Genomic DNA, 14,643 nt, shown 5'->3' with positions numbered 1-14,643 from the left:
CTCGTAGTGCATTTTCATTTATGATCCCCTTCCCGACTCTTCGGGCTGTTTTAGTATCTGTGATCCTTGGCTGTGCCGGTATGCTATTCTACTGGTATTGTTGAATTTTCTGGTATATTTGAATGAAACTAACTAGCATTTACATTTACATTTACATTTACATTTACAAACGCAATTCAGTAATCTTCGGTGTGATATTAGTGACATGATATGTAACAATATGCCAACGTGTTTTTCTTGACCCTTTAGCTTTTCTTTTAAGACATTTACAGAGGCAGTAAAAAGCGCTTTCCAGTGTTGAAATATAACGGGCAAAATGCATCGATCTACGGAGAAGGGATTGAAGAGCTAAATAGTCAAAATAGGCAGATCTCAAAATGATTCATTATGTAATCAACTAGTACCGGGCCCGCGGACAAAGTAAACATTGAGAACATTCCTCTTTTTTCACTCTCGCTCTTTTTTACCCTCAGTCATTCCTTTCCTTACTCTCAATTTCAGTCAGAACCTTGATCTTCAAATTAAGTGACCATGACTTTAACCCGCTCTCAAACGGGGAAGACCCCTAAGTGAGTAGTTTCCACCGAATCTCAGTTGCGATGTATCCACACCCTGAATTCTCCCCAGGGTTATATCTCGCCAATCCCCGGAACTTGTGGCTTGTAGATAGTAGGCTTTCTGTCAAGCTAATTCGGAGTCCTTTCTTCCCCCAGAAAAATGGATCGCCCTGGCTTCATTGAGACTCCTGGCGGCCGTCGTACCACCCGCAACAGTTCTGCCTTGGAAGGTAGCAAGCATGGGGCCTCCAACTCCCCTTCCCTTGAGAGATCTAAGTCCACCTCCCGTCATCGTACTTCAGCCAAATTCAAGACTGAAGAAATTGATACATCGGCAAATGTCACGACCAATGGCAAGACTACTGCTCCTAGGCCCAAGTCCGCATCGCGCGTGGTGGACGGTTGGGAGGAAGGCCTCGATCCCAAGGTGGATTACAGCGGACACTTTGAATTCGGTGGCTCCTTGGGTGTGTTGTCCATGATGATCGGATTCCCCCTGCTCATGTACTACATGTGGATTGGCGCCACCTACTACGACGGCAAGTTCCCTCGTCCCGCGGAGAACGAGAGTTACGGCGACTTTTTCGCGTACATGGCCAACCTAGTCTACACCGGTGCTTTCCCATCGGTCAAGGCATGGACTATTTATTGGGTTTTCTTCATCTTTGAGGGTGCATGTTACGTGCTTCTTCCCGGCGTGAGCGTCACGGGTCGCCCCCTGCCACACATGGGTGGCCAGCAGCTGCCATACTATTGCTCTGGTGTGTGGTCTTTCTACACCAGCATTGCATTGGCACTCATTGCGCACGTAACTGGAGTCTTCAAGCTGTACACCATCATTGACGAGTTCGGCCCCTTGCTCACCGTTGCCATCCTCTCTGGATTCATCGTCTCTTTCGTTGCGTACTTCTCAGCTTTGGCGCGTGGCGCAGAGCATCGTATGACTGGCTACCCGATCTATGACTTCTTCATGGGTGCCGAGCTCAACCCCCGCATGTTCAAGATCCTTGACTTCAAGATGTTCTTCGAAGTCCGTCTGCCCTGGTACATCCTGCTCGGCCTGACCATGGGTACCGCCGCCCGTCAATGGGAGATGTACGGTTATGTATCCGGCGAGGTTATGTTCCTTGTCATGGCTCATTATCTTTACGCCAACGCCTGCTCCAAGGGTGAGGAGTGCATTGTTTCCACCTGGTAACGGTATCTCCTAACCCAGATTTAAGATTATTTCCTAACAGTTTGCAGGGATATGTACTACGAGAAGTGGGGTTTCATGCTGATCTTCTGGAACCTGGCCGGTGTGCCTCTGAGCTACTGCCACTGCACCATTTACCTCGCCAACCACGACCCTGCTGAGTACCGCTGGAACCGCTACTTCCTTGCTTTCCTTTTCGTCGCCTACCTGTTTGTCTACTGGGTGTGGGATACTACTAACAGCCAGAAGAACCGTTTCCGCCAGCAGGAGCGTGGTACTATGGTGTCCCGCAACACCTTCCCCCAGCTTCCTTGGCAGACAGTGGAGAACCCCAAGACTCTTACTGCGGCCGATGGCTCGAAGATTCTTGTAGATGGGTGGTGTAAGCTCATGCTAAAAATCAAAAAATCCATGAGATGCGATACTAACAACCTTATAGATGGCAAGGCCCGTAAGATCCACTACACGTGCGATCTTTACTTCGCTCTGAATTGGGGCTTGATTACCGGCTTCTCAAGCCCGTTCCCTTGGTTCTACCCTGTCTTCTTTGCTTGCATGATCAGCCACCGTGCTCTTCGTGACATCCAGCGGTGTCGGATCAAGTACGGCGAGACTTGGCTCGAATACGAACGCCAGGTGCCTTACCTGTTCATTCCTGTGAGTAACTTAATTCTGAACACCCTCCCAGCGCCTGTAATTAACCTTGTATACTATAGTATGTCTTCTAATCGCAGCCCGCTGCTTTCCCTTGGACTCATTGGGGGCTCAGTAGTTGGGAGCCCAGGGGATTTTTCTTCTTCTTCAGGTCTGATCAGACCATCATTCGGCCATACAATCTTGGTGTATCATATGTATAAAACGAAACGTCAAATAAATTATTAATGCCTGCACCGATCATGAAGCAAGATGTTCCGGCCATCCTATGGTGGCCTCGTTGAATTTGGGGGTCCACCTTGTGGCTTTTTTATGAGCTTTTGGTACGATTGTGACGAGTCTTCCGGATTACGAAGTTGATTTAGATATGAAGAGATAGTATCTTATTCAATTCAATTCACAAATCTGCATTTATAGTAAAAATGACATCTACCTGAGATCGAGTGGGATGTTGGATAGTCCACTGGTGTCAACACATGACTGCCCCGCGTGTGTTGTCGGTTACGATTTCGCCGCCCTCAAGCGGAGGTCTGTATTCCCGAGGTCGCTCCCAATTTAGTTTCTTAATTCTATTCCAATATTCCACTATCTTTAAAAAGAAACGAAAAACACCATGCTCATCCAAGAATCCTATCATGATGTTCCCACCACAGCGGATGGACAGGGAACAATGCGTATGCACACTCTGATCTCTCTCATGGAGCACATCCCCTCCACCCTCTATAAAGCCATTGCTCCTTCATGAAGTCAACTCTAACGAGTTACTAGGTATCTATGTCTTTCACCCGAAAATCCCGGGCTACCCCAAAGCTCGCTTCCCCGGAGTCGTAGTTTTCAGCGAGATTTATCAAGGTTCGTATCCTCTCCAGGGCTTCCACTGTTGCAATTATGCCCGAACACCTCGACTAAAGATTAACGGCCCACAGTAACGGGCCCCGTGGCACGATTTGCACGCCAGATCGCAGGCCAAGGCTACATCTGTGTTGCTCCTTCGAGCTACCATGAATTCACTGGTCCGGAAGCTCTGAAGTATGACGCAGAGGACACGGACAGGGGGAATGCATGGAAGATTGGCAAGGTAGGCGAAATAACACATGCTTCACTTTTGTTTACTAGAATTGTCCTTTTTTGGCCAATTCATGAGTTGATTTCCCTTGCTGACTCTCTATCAGAAACTTGCCGCCTATGACGAGGACGCTAGTCTGAGCGTGGATTATCTGCTTTCGCTGCCCACTTGCAATGGCCAAGTTGGTGCCACGGGCATGTGTCTGGGTGGCCATTTGGCCTATCGTTGCGCGCTGGATAGCCGGGTCAAGGCTAGCGTGTGTTACTTTGCCACGGATATCCACAGCAAGACCCTCGCCCTGGGAAAAAACGATGATAGCTTGGAGAGAGCAGGAGATATCAAGGGTGAGATGCTATTGGTGTGTTATGATTTTTTCCCTAATATTCTTCATTTGGGCTTACTAACCAAACCCCTAGATCTTTGGCAAAAATGATAACCACGTCCCGCCTGAGGGACGCGATCTCATCCGCAAGACCCTGCATGATAAGGGCGTCTTGTTTAGCTTCTATGAAGTCGCTTGGGCGCAACGTGAGTTGAGCACACTCCTTAATCTTAAAACCTAAACATGCTGACAAGAACGCCTGTCTAGATGCCTTTATCCGTGATGAGCTCAGCAAGGGTCGGTATGATCCAGCTATTACCAAGGTCTGCTTTGAGATGCTACTCGAACTGTTTGGGCGCACCTTGAAGCTCGACCTGGGTGATCATGATGGACAAAAACTGGTGATTGAGGATGTGTGTTGAGAGGAGTGTTCGAGTCTTGTCAAACTACATGGATTACTGTGCATAGGAAGGGGTTGATTCGCTCAAATTGGACGCGAATCAATTTCCAACGGGACTAGATCGAGTTCTCAAGGGACATACTTGTATGGATACTTGTATGGTAAGTACTATGTAATCACTCCGGCGAGGTACAGAGTAACGGTACAATACTGCAGACACAAAACATGATTGGACGCACATCTAAATCAACAGTAGAATGGTCTAGAAATCTTGGAAATGCAAATTCCAGAGGATCGTACGTGCACGTTTACTTAACTTGTGGCTTGAGTCCATCTGGTCGACCTGGCGACCATGTTATTGTCTCCGGCAAGGGTCGAGGTGACCACTATATCCACAAAAGAAGAAAAGAAGGGAAAACCATATCGGCACTGAGCTTCAAGAGATCTGTAAGTATCCCTCATAGCAGAACAAAGAGCCTATGGTTTCTACACATGGCACTTTTATATGGTTGAATCCCTACAGAGAAAGTACCCAAGACGAAGAGAGTAATATTTTTATCAGTGACTAGGAATCACCATTGTCACCCTCTCCAAGGGTTTGTTTTGATCGCATGGTTATTATCAATTTGGATCAAAATTCATGGAAAACTTGGAAGTTCGACGGTTTTTATTTTCCACTCTAAGCCACACTAGCGCCAGCCCTGTGAGTCCCCCGAGTAACCCGTGGGGATCAGCTTGATTCCTTGTTTCCCCTCACAGTCCGCTCTCTACGCTGCACAGATACAAAGCTATACAGCTACACAGCTACCAGAGCTATAAGAGCCACCCGGTTTCACTTCTCTACCTGAACTCCAAGTTCAATCTCAACCTGGTTTGATTAGAGATCCACTGATCTGGACCGGTCCTTTGCGCGGGTCAGGACGCCCCATCTTGAACTCTCAAATCTAAACAGCCTTTGTCAACATTGCCTCACGGCTTTTCCACCTCTCGTTTAAACCCTCAATTCATCATGGGGTCCACTCAATTCGGGAACTTTCATGTAAGGGCAGATTAACCTGGAGACTGACACTCCAATGGGCAGATACTGACCGCACACCCATATGGGTGTCATAGAACTTCTGTCGCGACTCAACCCTACCAGTCTGCAATGTGAGGTCCCTTTGACAATCTCCCACGTTAGTTCTATGAATTTTTCAACTGACGGTATCATTCGTTGCACATAGCTTTTCACCAATGAAACCGCGACTGCTGCCTTCGGCGCATGCGACCTGACCGGCATTCCTCTCAGTGGGGATAGACACCTTCGGAACTTAGGTACGATCTGCGAAGCTAAGGCGGATGCGATTAGGGCCAACTTATGTGAGCACAATCTCTGATGTGTGATAGGTTCGATTCTGCTGGCATTCATCGCCATTGTTTTAACCGTGGGTATGATATGGAGATCGGACAAGAAACAAGCTGCTGTCGGCCGGAGGTATGGCGTTTCTTTGTTCGCTATGTAACTATCAACTGATTATGATGTGCGCAGGGAGATGCAATTGTTTTTGCTCGGTTTCGTCATCATTGAGATCTGCGAGATCTTCACAGTGGGCGGCTTCCCGCTGAGCGACGCAGTCCGAAAAGTAGGATCTCTATAGGATAGACTTAAGGTCTCGACTGACAGAAGTTTGTAGGGATTTTCTGCAGTACATATCGCCGCGATCACGGCTACTTGCTGGGTCCTTCTCATGAACGCACTTGTCGGCTTCCAGTTGCTTGACGACGGCACCGCGGCTTCCATCGGTCTCATCGGTGCATCTGCTGCGGCCTTTTTCATAGGAACAGGCTATATTGCCTTGGACACCGGATTTGATTGGACTGGCCGTTTCCAGTCAAGCCATGAGTCGCCAAATCGCAATATCGCCCTCTACGTTCTGTACCAACTCTTCCCACTTGTCTGCCTTGTTTTGTTCTACCTACTGGAAGCTGTACTAGTGCTCCGGGTCCTGGGCGAATACCGACCAATGCGTAAGTACACCTTATTGGACTCAAATAGAACATGTGCTAACGGTGCAACAGTCTACCTCACCGGTGCTGGCCTGTTGTTCGCAATTGGTCAGATCTTCAACTATGTGATCAGCACTCACCTGTGCCAGGCCTCGGACGGCAAGATCAACGGAGCTTTATTCGAAACGCTTTTCACCCTCCTTTCTGTCATAGGGGTCTGGGCCTTCTGGAGTAGTATCACTGAAGACGACTGGCCTCTGCCTGTGGGTGGCGGAGGTTATAACTGATCTGATAATTATGCCATTTGCATGATCTATGAATTTGTTTCGTCAGTTTCTTGCGTGCGAATTTTAACGTCTCTAATTATTCTTCTGTCAGACATAAGCTTCTTCGCGCTTGTTTACGTATCTGAATCTTGAACTGGGATTGTCGACGTTGTGATACCCCATTTCCTTGAGTCATGCTTCACGATTCACCTGCCATCTTTTACTTCTACGGTGGTTATCATGCCTTGCTTTGCGGCTCGTTCCAGCCCATCGATGTTTTATGAATTTACCTGCGGGAGTTTCTGTCTCCTAGTCTAGCTACTGGACGACCTCGTACCAGAGTTGGCGTTTTTCTGTTGTTTTGTTTTATGACAGATACCTCCTTGCCATGTACTTAGTTGTAACCTATGTCAAACAATCGACTTGAGCTATCTCACCTTGCCCAAGTTCATCGACCCTAGCTAAAACAGCCAATTCCCACCCAGATCAATTCTTTCATCGGGAGACTTTTGTGTAAACGCCCCTCGAGTCTCTCGCAAGGTAGGTAGCATCTGATGCTACCTACCTACGCTGATATGGAAATTGGGGAAAGACATGCCTTCTAATGTGACTTGGTGTGACCACCTAGGAATGCTGGTTTTCACGTCCCTTTATATGCCCATCTACCCATTGGCTGCCAATGTGACATTCGTGCTGAGGGTTAAGTGTTCCTCTCTTTTGCTGCGAAAGAGTCCTATGACTTCGGCATATATAATACGCAGCTTTCCAATTCAACAACATCGGAACATCGTCCCTATAAACCCCAAGAGATTCTAAACTTAAGCCCACCCCTCTCGCTTGGTCTTAATTATCTCCAAAAAGTTCTCGAATATGCATTTCAGTATCACCGCTCTCATCCTCACCTCGGGGCTGACCTCTGCTGCAGGATTAGCTTCTGTGGCCAATAATACCCACACTCGGGCCTCTTGTACGGATCTCTTTCTATAAGCTCGGTTATACGCAACTTGGGGTAAGCTAGCATACTAATACAAACGAAACATATAGTGCGGCAACAAAATCTAGATATCGTCCGGCAGCTTCCAGAGGCGTGTAGTGTCGCTGCTTGTCTCAATTTGACGGCACAGCTTACCTGCATTGCAAATGCTATTACCAACGGTGATCCAGCTGCTCTGCAGAAGTGTTTAACAACTTCCATGAGCCAGGTATATTCTTTTTTCCCTCCTCGGCTCGTTTTCTTTGGGGACGATAGGAAAACTAAAATCTGGATCTAGCTCTGCTCATGTGTTGCTTGTATTCCATCGATTGAAAATGTACTTGTTGGGCTCGGTATCTGTCCGATCTCAAATAATGGCGACGATAGGCCTTCTTCTACGTAGTCGCCATGCAGCCCTCGGCTGCGTTACAGTTGGGGGTTCTGTCATTGCCTGTCACAGTTTGGGTTTCCTTTCAGAACTCAGTGCATACATAGAGCTCAGTCCAATTACTGCAGCGATGCTAGCTCTCTTTTTGCTATTTTTGCTCTTTTTGCTCTTTTTGCTCTTTTCGTCTTTGTCGATGTTGATGTTCAACTTAATATGAGGTATCTATTTAGGTGAGGTCTGAGCTTAGACTCGACGACGTCTTCTTCGAATTATGTTTTACGTAGCCACTACTTCCAAGGTTGGGGTTAAGTTACAATACTAGAAGAATCTACATCTCTAGCAAAGACCCATTTAATGATTGACAGATTAGTATAGAATGGGATATGTACAGGTTGTTCATAAATGTTCAGGGGAGGATATCGAGATCTGCACATGAACTGAAAACACAAGAATCGTAGATAAGATATTCACTTGAAGAAATTGACAGGGCTTATTTTGCCTAATGAAAAGCTTTGCGCACTTCATAGTCGAACCTTGACATCAACACATGGTAGAGTCCATTCCCGTCTCCCCAAGAGGCTGCGCACCCACTCCAACCCAAGTCCTGTCCACTCATTGGGCCTTGACTCCAACACATTAGGGGAAAGTCGTTGCTGGATGGTCTCCAACACAGCACCAGCCAAGGCTTTGGCGGTGGAGTTCATAGTATCGAAAACAAATTCCGTCAGACCCTCACCAGACACCGTTGCTTCGTACGTTGCGTTACCTGAGATAGCATAATCGCCAGGTTCTGAAGTATAGCGTGGTGCGAGCCAATTACTCCGTAGGTCAAAGATGCAGCGGTCCGACCAATGACACGACGAGACGAAAAGAATTAAGAGCAATGCGGAGCAGTAGATACATGGCCGGTGAATGATGTATGTCAACGCAACAAACGATATGATGAAGAGCGGGGAGGCGTTGGTCGGAACGAAAAGGAGAGGTAGCCAGCTGCAGTATGGATCATCTCAGTTAGTCTCTATCACCTTCTTTGTTGCTGCTTACTTGCATATCTTACCTTCGTAGACAGAACATTGTGATGATAATGGGGATTGCGGGCGCTGGCCTTCCGGCGGAAATGTGCAAATAGATGAACAAGAGTATTGTTTGATGTAGTTAATCCCGATAACTAGTCCAGTGAGCTCACCACCTTCGAACTCGGTAAGTGAAAGTGGGCTACATAAAGGCAGTAAAAGTAATCTGATCACTAATGACGCGAGTCGGGCGAGAAACAACACCAGCCACCGCCCGCCACAACTCGGCAGCCTCAGCCACACCCACGGCTCGAACAATATTGCCGGGAGTTCTTCTCTCCCTCACCCTTCCTCTCTACTTCAACACGTTCTTCAATTTCATCTCCCTTTTCTTGCACTTATCTCTGGTTTGCTTTTTTGTCGCCTTTTCTAGCCTTTGTGATTCCCAATTTCATACCCTGAGCCTCTCGAAAGAGAGCTTCTGAGAGCTCTGCAAAGCTTGGATTCTATCGGCGGAGGTCGCCTGTAACCACGGCGTAACGGCAGAAATGTCCACCCCCACCGATCTCCAGGCTCTCTTGGCCAGTATCCGGCCCCGCCCTTCTCCTTCGAACACTCCTGGTCAGGATAACTCTCATGCCCAGCGCCAATCGTATTACCAGCCCGGTCTGTTCCCGCCGCACCCTCCGCAGCAGCAACCTTACGATGGCCAGAGCTACCCTCATCCCCAGTCGCATGGCTACCAACACCCATCGGTATCCTCGACTATTCAAAGTCCTGCGCCAATGAATGCTCCCCCTCATCAGGGCTCTGACATCCTGAGCCCCAATGTGCCTTCTCCTCGGGGCGAATGGGTCCAGCAGCCGCAACCGCAGCACACCAACCCAGGCTCTGTGGATCTTTTGAATCTTCTCAGGTTCAGCCAGCGTCCAAGTGCTTCCCCTCAGCCGCAGGCCCCAGCTGCAGCTCCCGAGCACTTGCAGACTCCGTCGGCCCAGGGAGCTCTTGCGTCGCACGGACGAAGTATTTCTGCATCTGACCTAGTTGCTACTTTGTTCGGTCAACAGACCCCTACTGCCCCTGCAGCCCCTGCGGCTGCGACCGCTGGCCCTCCCAAGGCATTCCAATCTGGTCAGCCTGAGGGCCCTAATGAGAACACACAGGATATGTTACTTCGCCTGCTCAACCGTTCTCAGCCAGGTCCTGCTGTCGCTGAATCACCGGCGCTAGCTTCAACTCAGCAGGCACCATATATTCAAGCTGCCGTTGATGAACGTCAGAACCAGACAGCCAAAAATATATTTGTGGAAGTTGTGGATGAAAGTCCTAAGGCGCTTGCGAACCCGGAAACGGTCGTATCGCCCAACTCGAAGGACTCAATGTTCACCTATGTCAATCCATTTGACCAATTGGCCGCTATCTCTCCTGTCAACAGGTCCTCCCAGAATGCCTCTGGCATCCAGAGCCCAGCTCTTGAAGTCATGCAGAAGCAAAAGACCAATCTTTCTGCCAAGGTGGAGCATTGGCAGACACCAGAGCTTGCAGCCCCCAGGGAGAGGGCCCAGTCGCCAGTCTTGAGCGAAAGTCAGAGAGAGGCTGTCCACGAAGTCGTCGGTCGTCTCGTAGATGAGATTGGCCGCTCTCTCAGCGGCGATGAGCCTCAGGCTGTAATGGAAGCCAAGGCTGCCGCCTCTAATGTCCAGGAGGATTCCTCCGAGGCAGTTCTCTCGTCGATCGCTAGTCATTTGGGCAAGACTGCTGCTGAATCAAAAGAAGCAGCAAGCTTGACCCAGGTTGATGAGCCCGTGAAGGCGACAGAACCCTCCGTGGTTCCAGCTGCCCCGAAGGCGACTGAGACCACTGAGGCTCTAGCTGACAGCTGGGAGAGTGCGGAGGACAGCGCCGAAAAGGAAGAAGAAAGAGTTGTCTCTGTTCACAACTTCCCAATGAGGCCCTTCATTTCCATCGCTGTGAAAGCTACGTCTGGAAAAATTACAACCTTTCGTGATGACGATGTCATGGACATTGCTCGTCTGAAGAAGGAGTTTGATCAGCTTGACCGCTCGTTGACTGCAGCTACATCGGAATATATCGTGTACGCACTCGCCAAAACCGGTGGAATTAGAATTATTCGACAAGACGACGGTAGTGACCGACAGGTGTTCCGTTCCACCCGTGATCGAGTTTTCAACGTTGCTTTGTGTACAGCTCCTTCTGCGGCTGGTGACTCCGAAGTCCAGGCCATCCTAGGCATTGGAGTCAGTGGCTCTGTATACTGGGCTTTGATCTCGCGTTCAGGAAAGGATTTCTTTGATGTGGATGCTTTGGAAAGCGAAAGCTTGATCTTCCCACCTTTCCCGGCCTCAGACGAGAACACCTCTGGTGGCCAGCTGAAAACGCGAGCCAAGCGGAGCACTCGTCACACCAATTTGTTTGCCATTGGTCGGGGCAAGAACATCTACGTTGTTTCACCAAAGGCAGCAATGAGCCCTGCCTACGGCGTTTCTGGCACTCAGCGCACAGTTAATACCGAGAAATTTTTCAAAGAGCGTGCATTGAAGATTTCCACTGGTAAAGCCGGCAAAGATTTTGCATTTAGTGATGATGATTCCGTCATCGCCTCCTTGGATAAGACTGGCCGGCTGCGTTTCTGGGATATCAATGATATGCTTAACGACGCGAGCCTTATGGAGGGCCCTGCTCCTGCCGAGATCCGGGTGCCCTTGACAACCTTCGTCACTGGCTCCCCAACCGAAAAGTCTTGGCCTACTTCAGTGCTCTTCCTCGATAAGCTTCGCGCTTACTCGCGATCTATGGCGCTTCGTTATGTTTTGGTTGGACTCAAGCAAAATCACACCTTGCAGCTCTGGGATATTGGGCTGGGCAAGGCCGTGCAGGAGTTGAAGTTCCCGCACGAAAATGAGTCCGATGCCATCTGCAGCGTGGCTTATCATCCAGCATCGGGGGTCATTGTCGTTGGACATCCCACGCGTAACTCTATCTACTTTGCTCATCTCTCGGCTCCTCGGTACAATTTGCCTCAGATGTCACAGGCAGCCTACATCCGAGACCTCAACGATAAGGACAACACCCTACCCAAGCCCGAGTCGACTGCTTGCTTGAGTGGAATTCGGGAGATATCTCTCGGTTCCAAGGGTCAGCTAAGAAGCTTAGAGCTTCTGCCCATCACCAAGGCCGCTACTGACAAGCGCGGCACTGAGGAAAATCCCCTGTTTGAGCTCTACGTTATGCACTCGCGCGGTGTGACCTGCTTGAACATCAAGAAGGAGGACTTGGGCTGGACTGCGGATAACAAGGTTATCCGCCCTATTGATGCAATGGAGCACGGCTTAATTGAAATCAGCGATCTTCAAACTTTCCCCACATACGCTATCGACGACCCATCTGTCAACGGTGACACAGCCTCTACTCAGTCTCGCGTTGCTCCCAAAGAATTGGCGAAAAAGCCAGAGATTGGAGAATTGGCTTCTGGCGTTGCTCCTTCGCGTAACGCTTCGCCTACCAAGTTGGCCAAGAAGAAGGAAGAGCCTAGTGAGCCAGCAGCTGCACCAGTCGTGGTCGAGAAGTCTGAAAAGAAGAAGAAGAAGAAGGCTGCTGCCGCCGCTGAAGCTGCCAAGGCAAAGGAGCCATCCGTCACTGTCGGTGTCGAACCTCTGCCAGTCCCCTCCGGCACTGCCAAGGAACTCGAGACTCTTGTCTCTTGTGCGTCTCAGGCTGCCGACCATGCAGTGCCGACTTTCGGATTCTCAAGTGAACTTCTCAACAAACACATACAAACCCTGCAGGGCAGTGTTCAAAGCGAGTTCAACAAAAGTCTCGGCCATGAGTTTGAGAACCTCCATCGTCGCTTCGACGATGAACGTCGCAGCTGGGATGCTGCCTCGTCGGCCAAGCAAGACCAAGTGTTGCGCCTGGTCTCTAGCACGCTCTCCGATAACGTTGAGAAGAACTTGACCCGTATCGTTTCAGCCAGTATCCAGACCGATGTTATTCCTGTCATTGCCGATGCCACCTCTGTAGCAGTCAACAAGCAACTGAATAGCGCTGTCTCTCAACAGCTTGGAGGTGCGTTTAACGAGGAGTTGCGACAGGTTCTTCCCAAGGCTGTTATCAATGCTATGCAGCAGGCACCAGTGGTGAAGGCGGTCTCCGATTCGGTCGCACAGAAGCTTGCACCTCGCATTGAAGTAGAAGTTACCCGCGTCATGCAGTCTTCAATCACCCCCATGATTGAGAGCTTGGCACGTACCACAAAGAAGGTGGAGTCAGACATGGAACGCCACTTCCAGGCGCAGATCAACCACTACGAGGCGCAGCGCCAGAGTGATACCGCAAAGATCGAGGAGATGTCGGCCGTTCTGCGTGGCTTGTCCAAGACCGTTTCTATGCTGGCCGCGAATCAGAGCCACCAAATTCAGCAAAGCCAAAGCCCGCAGCTTGAGATGTCCAACCGCGAGATCTTGAACGTCCACAAGCGCTCCTCCTCAACTAGACAGCCAAGTGAGAACCACGCGCGCATACCACAGCCGTTGTCTCAGCCTGTGCCCCAGCCTCCGGCTATCCAGGCACCAGCCCCGGTTCCTGTTGCTTCCCCTGTCGTGCGATCTCCCGAGGAAATCGAAATGGGCGACATTGTGCAGCTCATTAATACCGGCCACTACGAGCAGGGCACTATCAAGGTTGGTTTCAGATCACTTCCATACATTCGATGTTCCTACTAACATAAATTTCCTAGTGGCTCCAATCAAACCAGCAAGCTGACCTGTTTGACAACTACTTTGTCCACATATCCCCCGCCTACTTGTCCCGACTTTCTGCCATCGTCATGCTCTCTGTGGCCGTTGCTGTCACCACTACTATGCAGAGCAACATTGGCCAGCGCCTCCACTGGCTCGAGGTGGTTCTCCAAAACGTGAACCCCAGGGTGTGTCATTACTCGGTCTCAAATCTTTGAAATTTTTGTACTAACTCTCCCGCTTTTTTAGGACACTGATCTCCGCGAAGTCGCACCTCGTATTCTGGACATCATGAGCCAGCGCCTCAATACCCTGTACATGTCAGTCGTTGAGCGCAACCCGCATGACCCAATCCTGCGACTCATTTCACCCCTCGCTCGCCGTGCCCGCGAACTGCACGCCAGCCTATCTTAAATTGCGTTTTATTTCTTGTCTTTTTGCAGGTTCATGAATTCGGAGTCATGATGAGTTCACGATCTCGACACGGACCCATCAACGGCGTTGTCACTTTGCTTTTCAGTATGACGTGTGACGATATCGAAGGACTGAAAATGAAAAATCCCCCTCAAAAAACATCTGAATCCGATCAGAGAACATGATCTCTGGGACTCTTCGTGATGGGTGAAGCGGTTATCTTGGTTATCAGGTCAAATAGACCTTGACGAGAACACGACGTTTCCTTAGTCAGGTCATGGAAAACGACTGTCCGGGGCACATTTGATACCAATGCACATCCTTTGTATTTGCTATTTTTCTGATGGCATCTTCTATGGTCTAAGCACGCTGTGGGCTATCTAGGGCTTGTAGAGTTTGGTTGCGTCTCTCTTGTATCTAGTTTTTTAACTCTGGATTTCCTTATTTATGGCATGGCATTATCATCATCCTCTAATCTATACGATCATCTTAATTTCAGAAACATCCAGGACGACAAATCGTGCAATGCTCGGCAACTTCTTATGGGTCTCTATCGGCTCACGCTGTGGGTTGAGGAATTGTAAAACATTCACAACTTCAATATGATTTAAGGTATTATGATTGTGTAGACATTGAAACAAATCATTTAAAC

The 14,643-nt window shown here is 49.3% G+C and overlaps 5 protein-coding genes across 5 annotated transcripts; 4 read left to right on the top strand and 1 right to left on the bottom strand.

Annotated features, from left to right (window-relative positions):
- Positions 1-531: 531 nt before the first annotated feature.
- Positions 532-2,480, top strand: Pdw03_6706 (C-24(28) sterol reductase; the record flags this gene model as incomplete). Its single annotated transcript, XM_066101425.1, has 5 exons — positions 532-569; positions 714-1,751; positions 1,803-2,134; positions 2,192-2,409; positions 2,469-2,480. The coding sequence occupies 5 exons, from the start codon at positions 532-534 to the stop codon at positions 2,478-2,480; spliced, it is 1,638 nt and encodes a 545-aa protein (XP_065956508.1).
- A 539-nt stretch (positions 2,481-3,019) lies between these two features.
- On the top strand, positions 3,020-4,216 carry Pdw03_6705 (C-24(28) sterol reductase; the record flags this gene model as incomplete). Its single annotated transcript, XM_014681254.2, has 6 exons — positions 3,020-3,080; positions 3,175-3,258; positions 3,333-3,484; positions 3,579-3,830; positions 3,889-4,000; positions 4,062-4,216. The coding sequence occupies 6 exons, from the start codon at positions 3,020-3,022 to the stop codon at positions 4,214-4,216; spliced, it is 816 nt and encodes a 271-aa protein (XP_014536740.2).
- Positions 4,217-5,203: 987 nt separating this feature from the next.
- Pdw03_6704 (Export control protein CHS7-like, putative) lies at positions 5,204-6,467 on the top strand (the record flags this gene model as incomplete). Its single annotated transcript, XM_014681255.1, has 7 exons — positions 5,204-5,233; positions 5,308-5,343; positions 5,418-5,508; positions 5,581-5,668; positions 5,723-5,816; positions 5,868-6,201; positions 6,253-6,467. The coding sequence occupies 7 exons, from the start codon at positions 5,204-5,206 to the stop codon at positions 6,465-6,467; spliced, it is 888 nt and encodes a 295-aa protein (XP_014536741.1).
- Positions 6,468-8,328: 1,861 nt separating this feature from the next.
- Positions 8,329-8,881, bottom strand: Pdw03_6703 (Bladder cancer-related BC10-like; the record flags this gene model as incomplete). Its single annotated transcript, XM_014681256.1, has 2 exons — positions 8,329-8,797; positions 8,865-8,881. The coding sequence occupies 2 exons, from the start codon at positions 8,879-8,881 to the stop codon at positions 8,329-8,331; spliced, it is 486 nt and encodes a 161-aa protein (XP_014536742.1).
- A 487-nt stretch (positions 8,882-9,368) lies between these two features.
- On the top strand, positions 9,369-13,991 carry Pdw03_6702 (WD40/YVTN repeat-like-containing domain; the record flags this gene model as incomplete). Its single annotated transcript, XM_014681257.1, has 3 exons — positions 9,369-13,520; positions 13,577-13,765; positions 13,827-13,991. The coding sequence occupies 3 exons, from the start codon at positions 9,369-9,371 to the stop codon at positions 13,989-13,991; spliced, it is 4,506 nt and encodes a 1,501-aa protein (XP_014536743.1).
- Between the last annotated feature and the right edge of the window lie 652 nt (positions 13,992-14,643).

The sequence above is a fragment of the Penicillium digitatum genome, chromosome 2, assembly GCF_016767815.1.
Source record: "Penicillium digitatum chromosome 2, complete sequence".
NCBI classification, from domain to species: Eukaryota; Fungi; Ascomycota; class Eurotiomycetes; order Eurotiales; family Aspergillaceae; genus Penicillium; species Penicillium digitatum.
The sequence above is the reverse complement of the archived record's forward strand: the minus strand, read 5'-3'. Positions and strand labels throughout refer to the sequence as shown.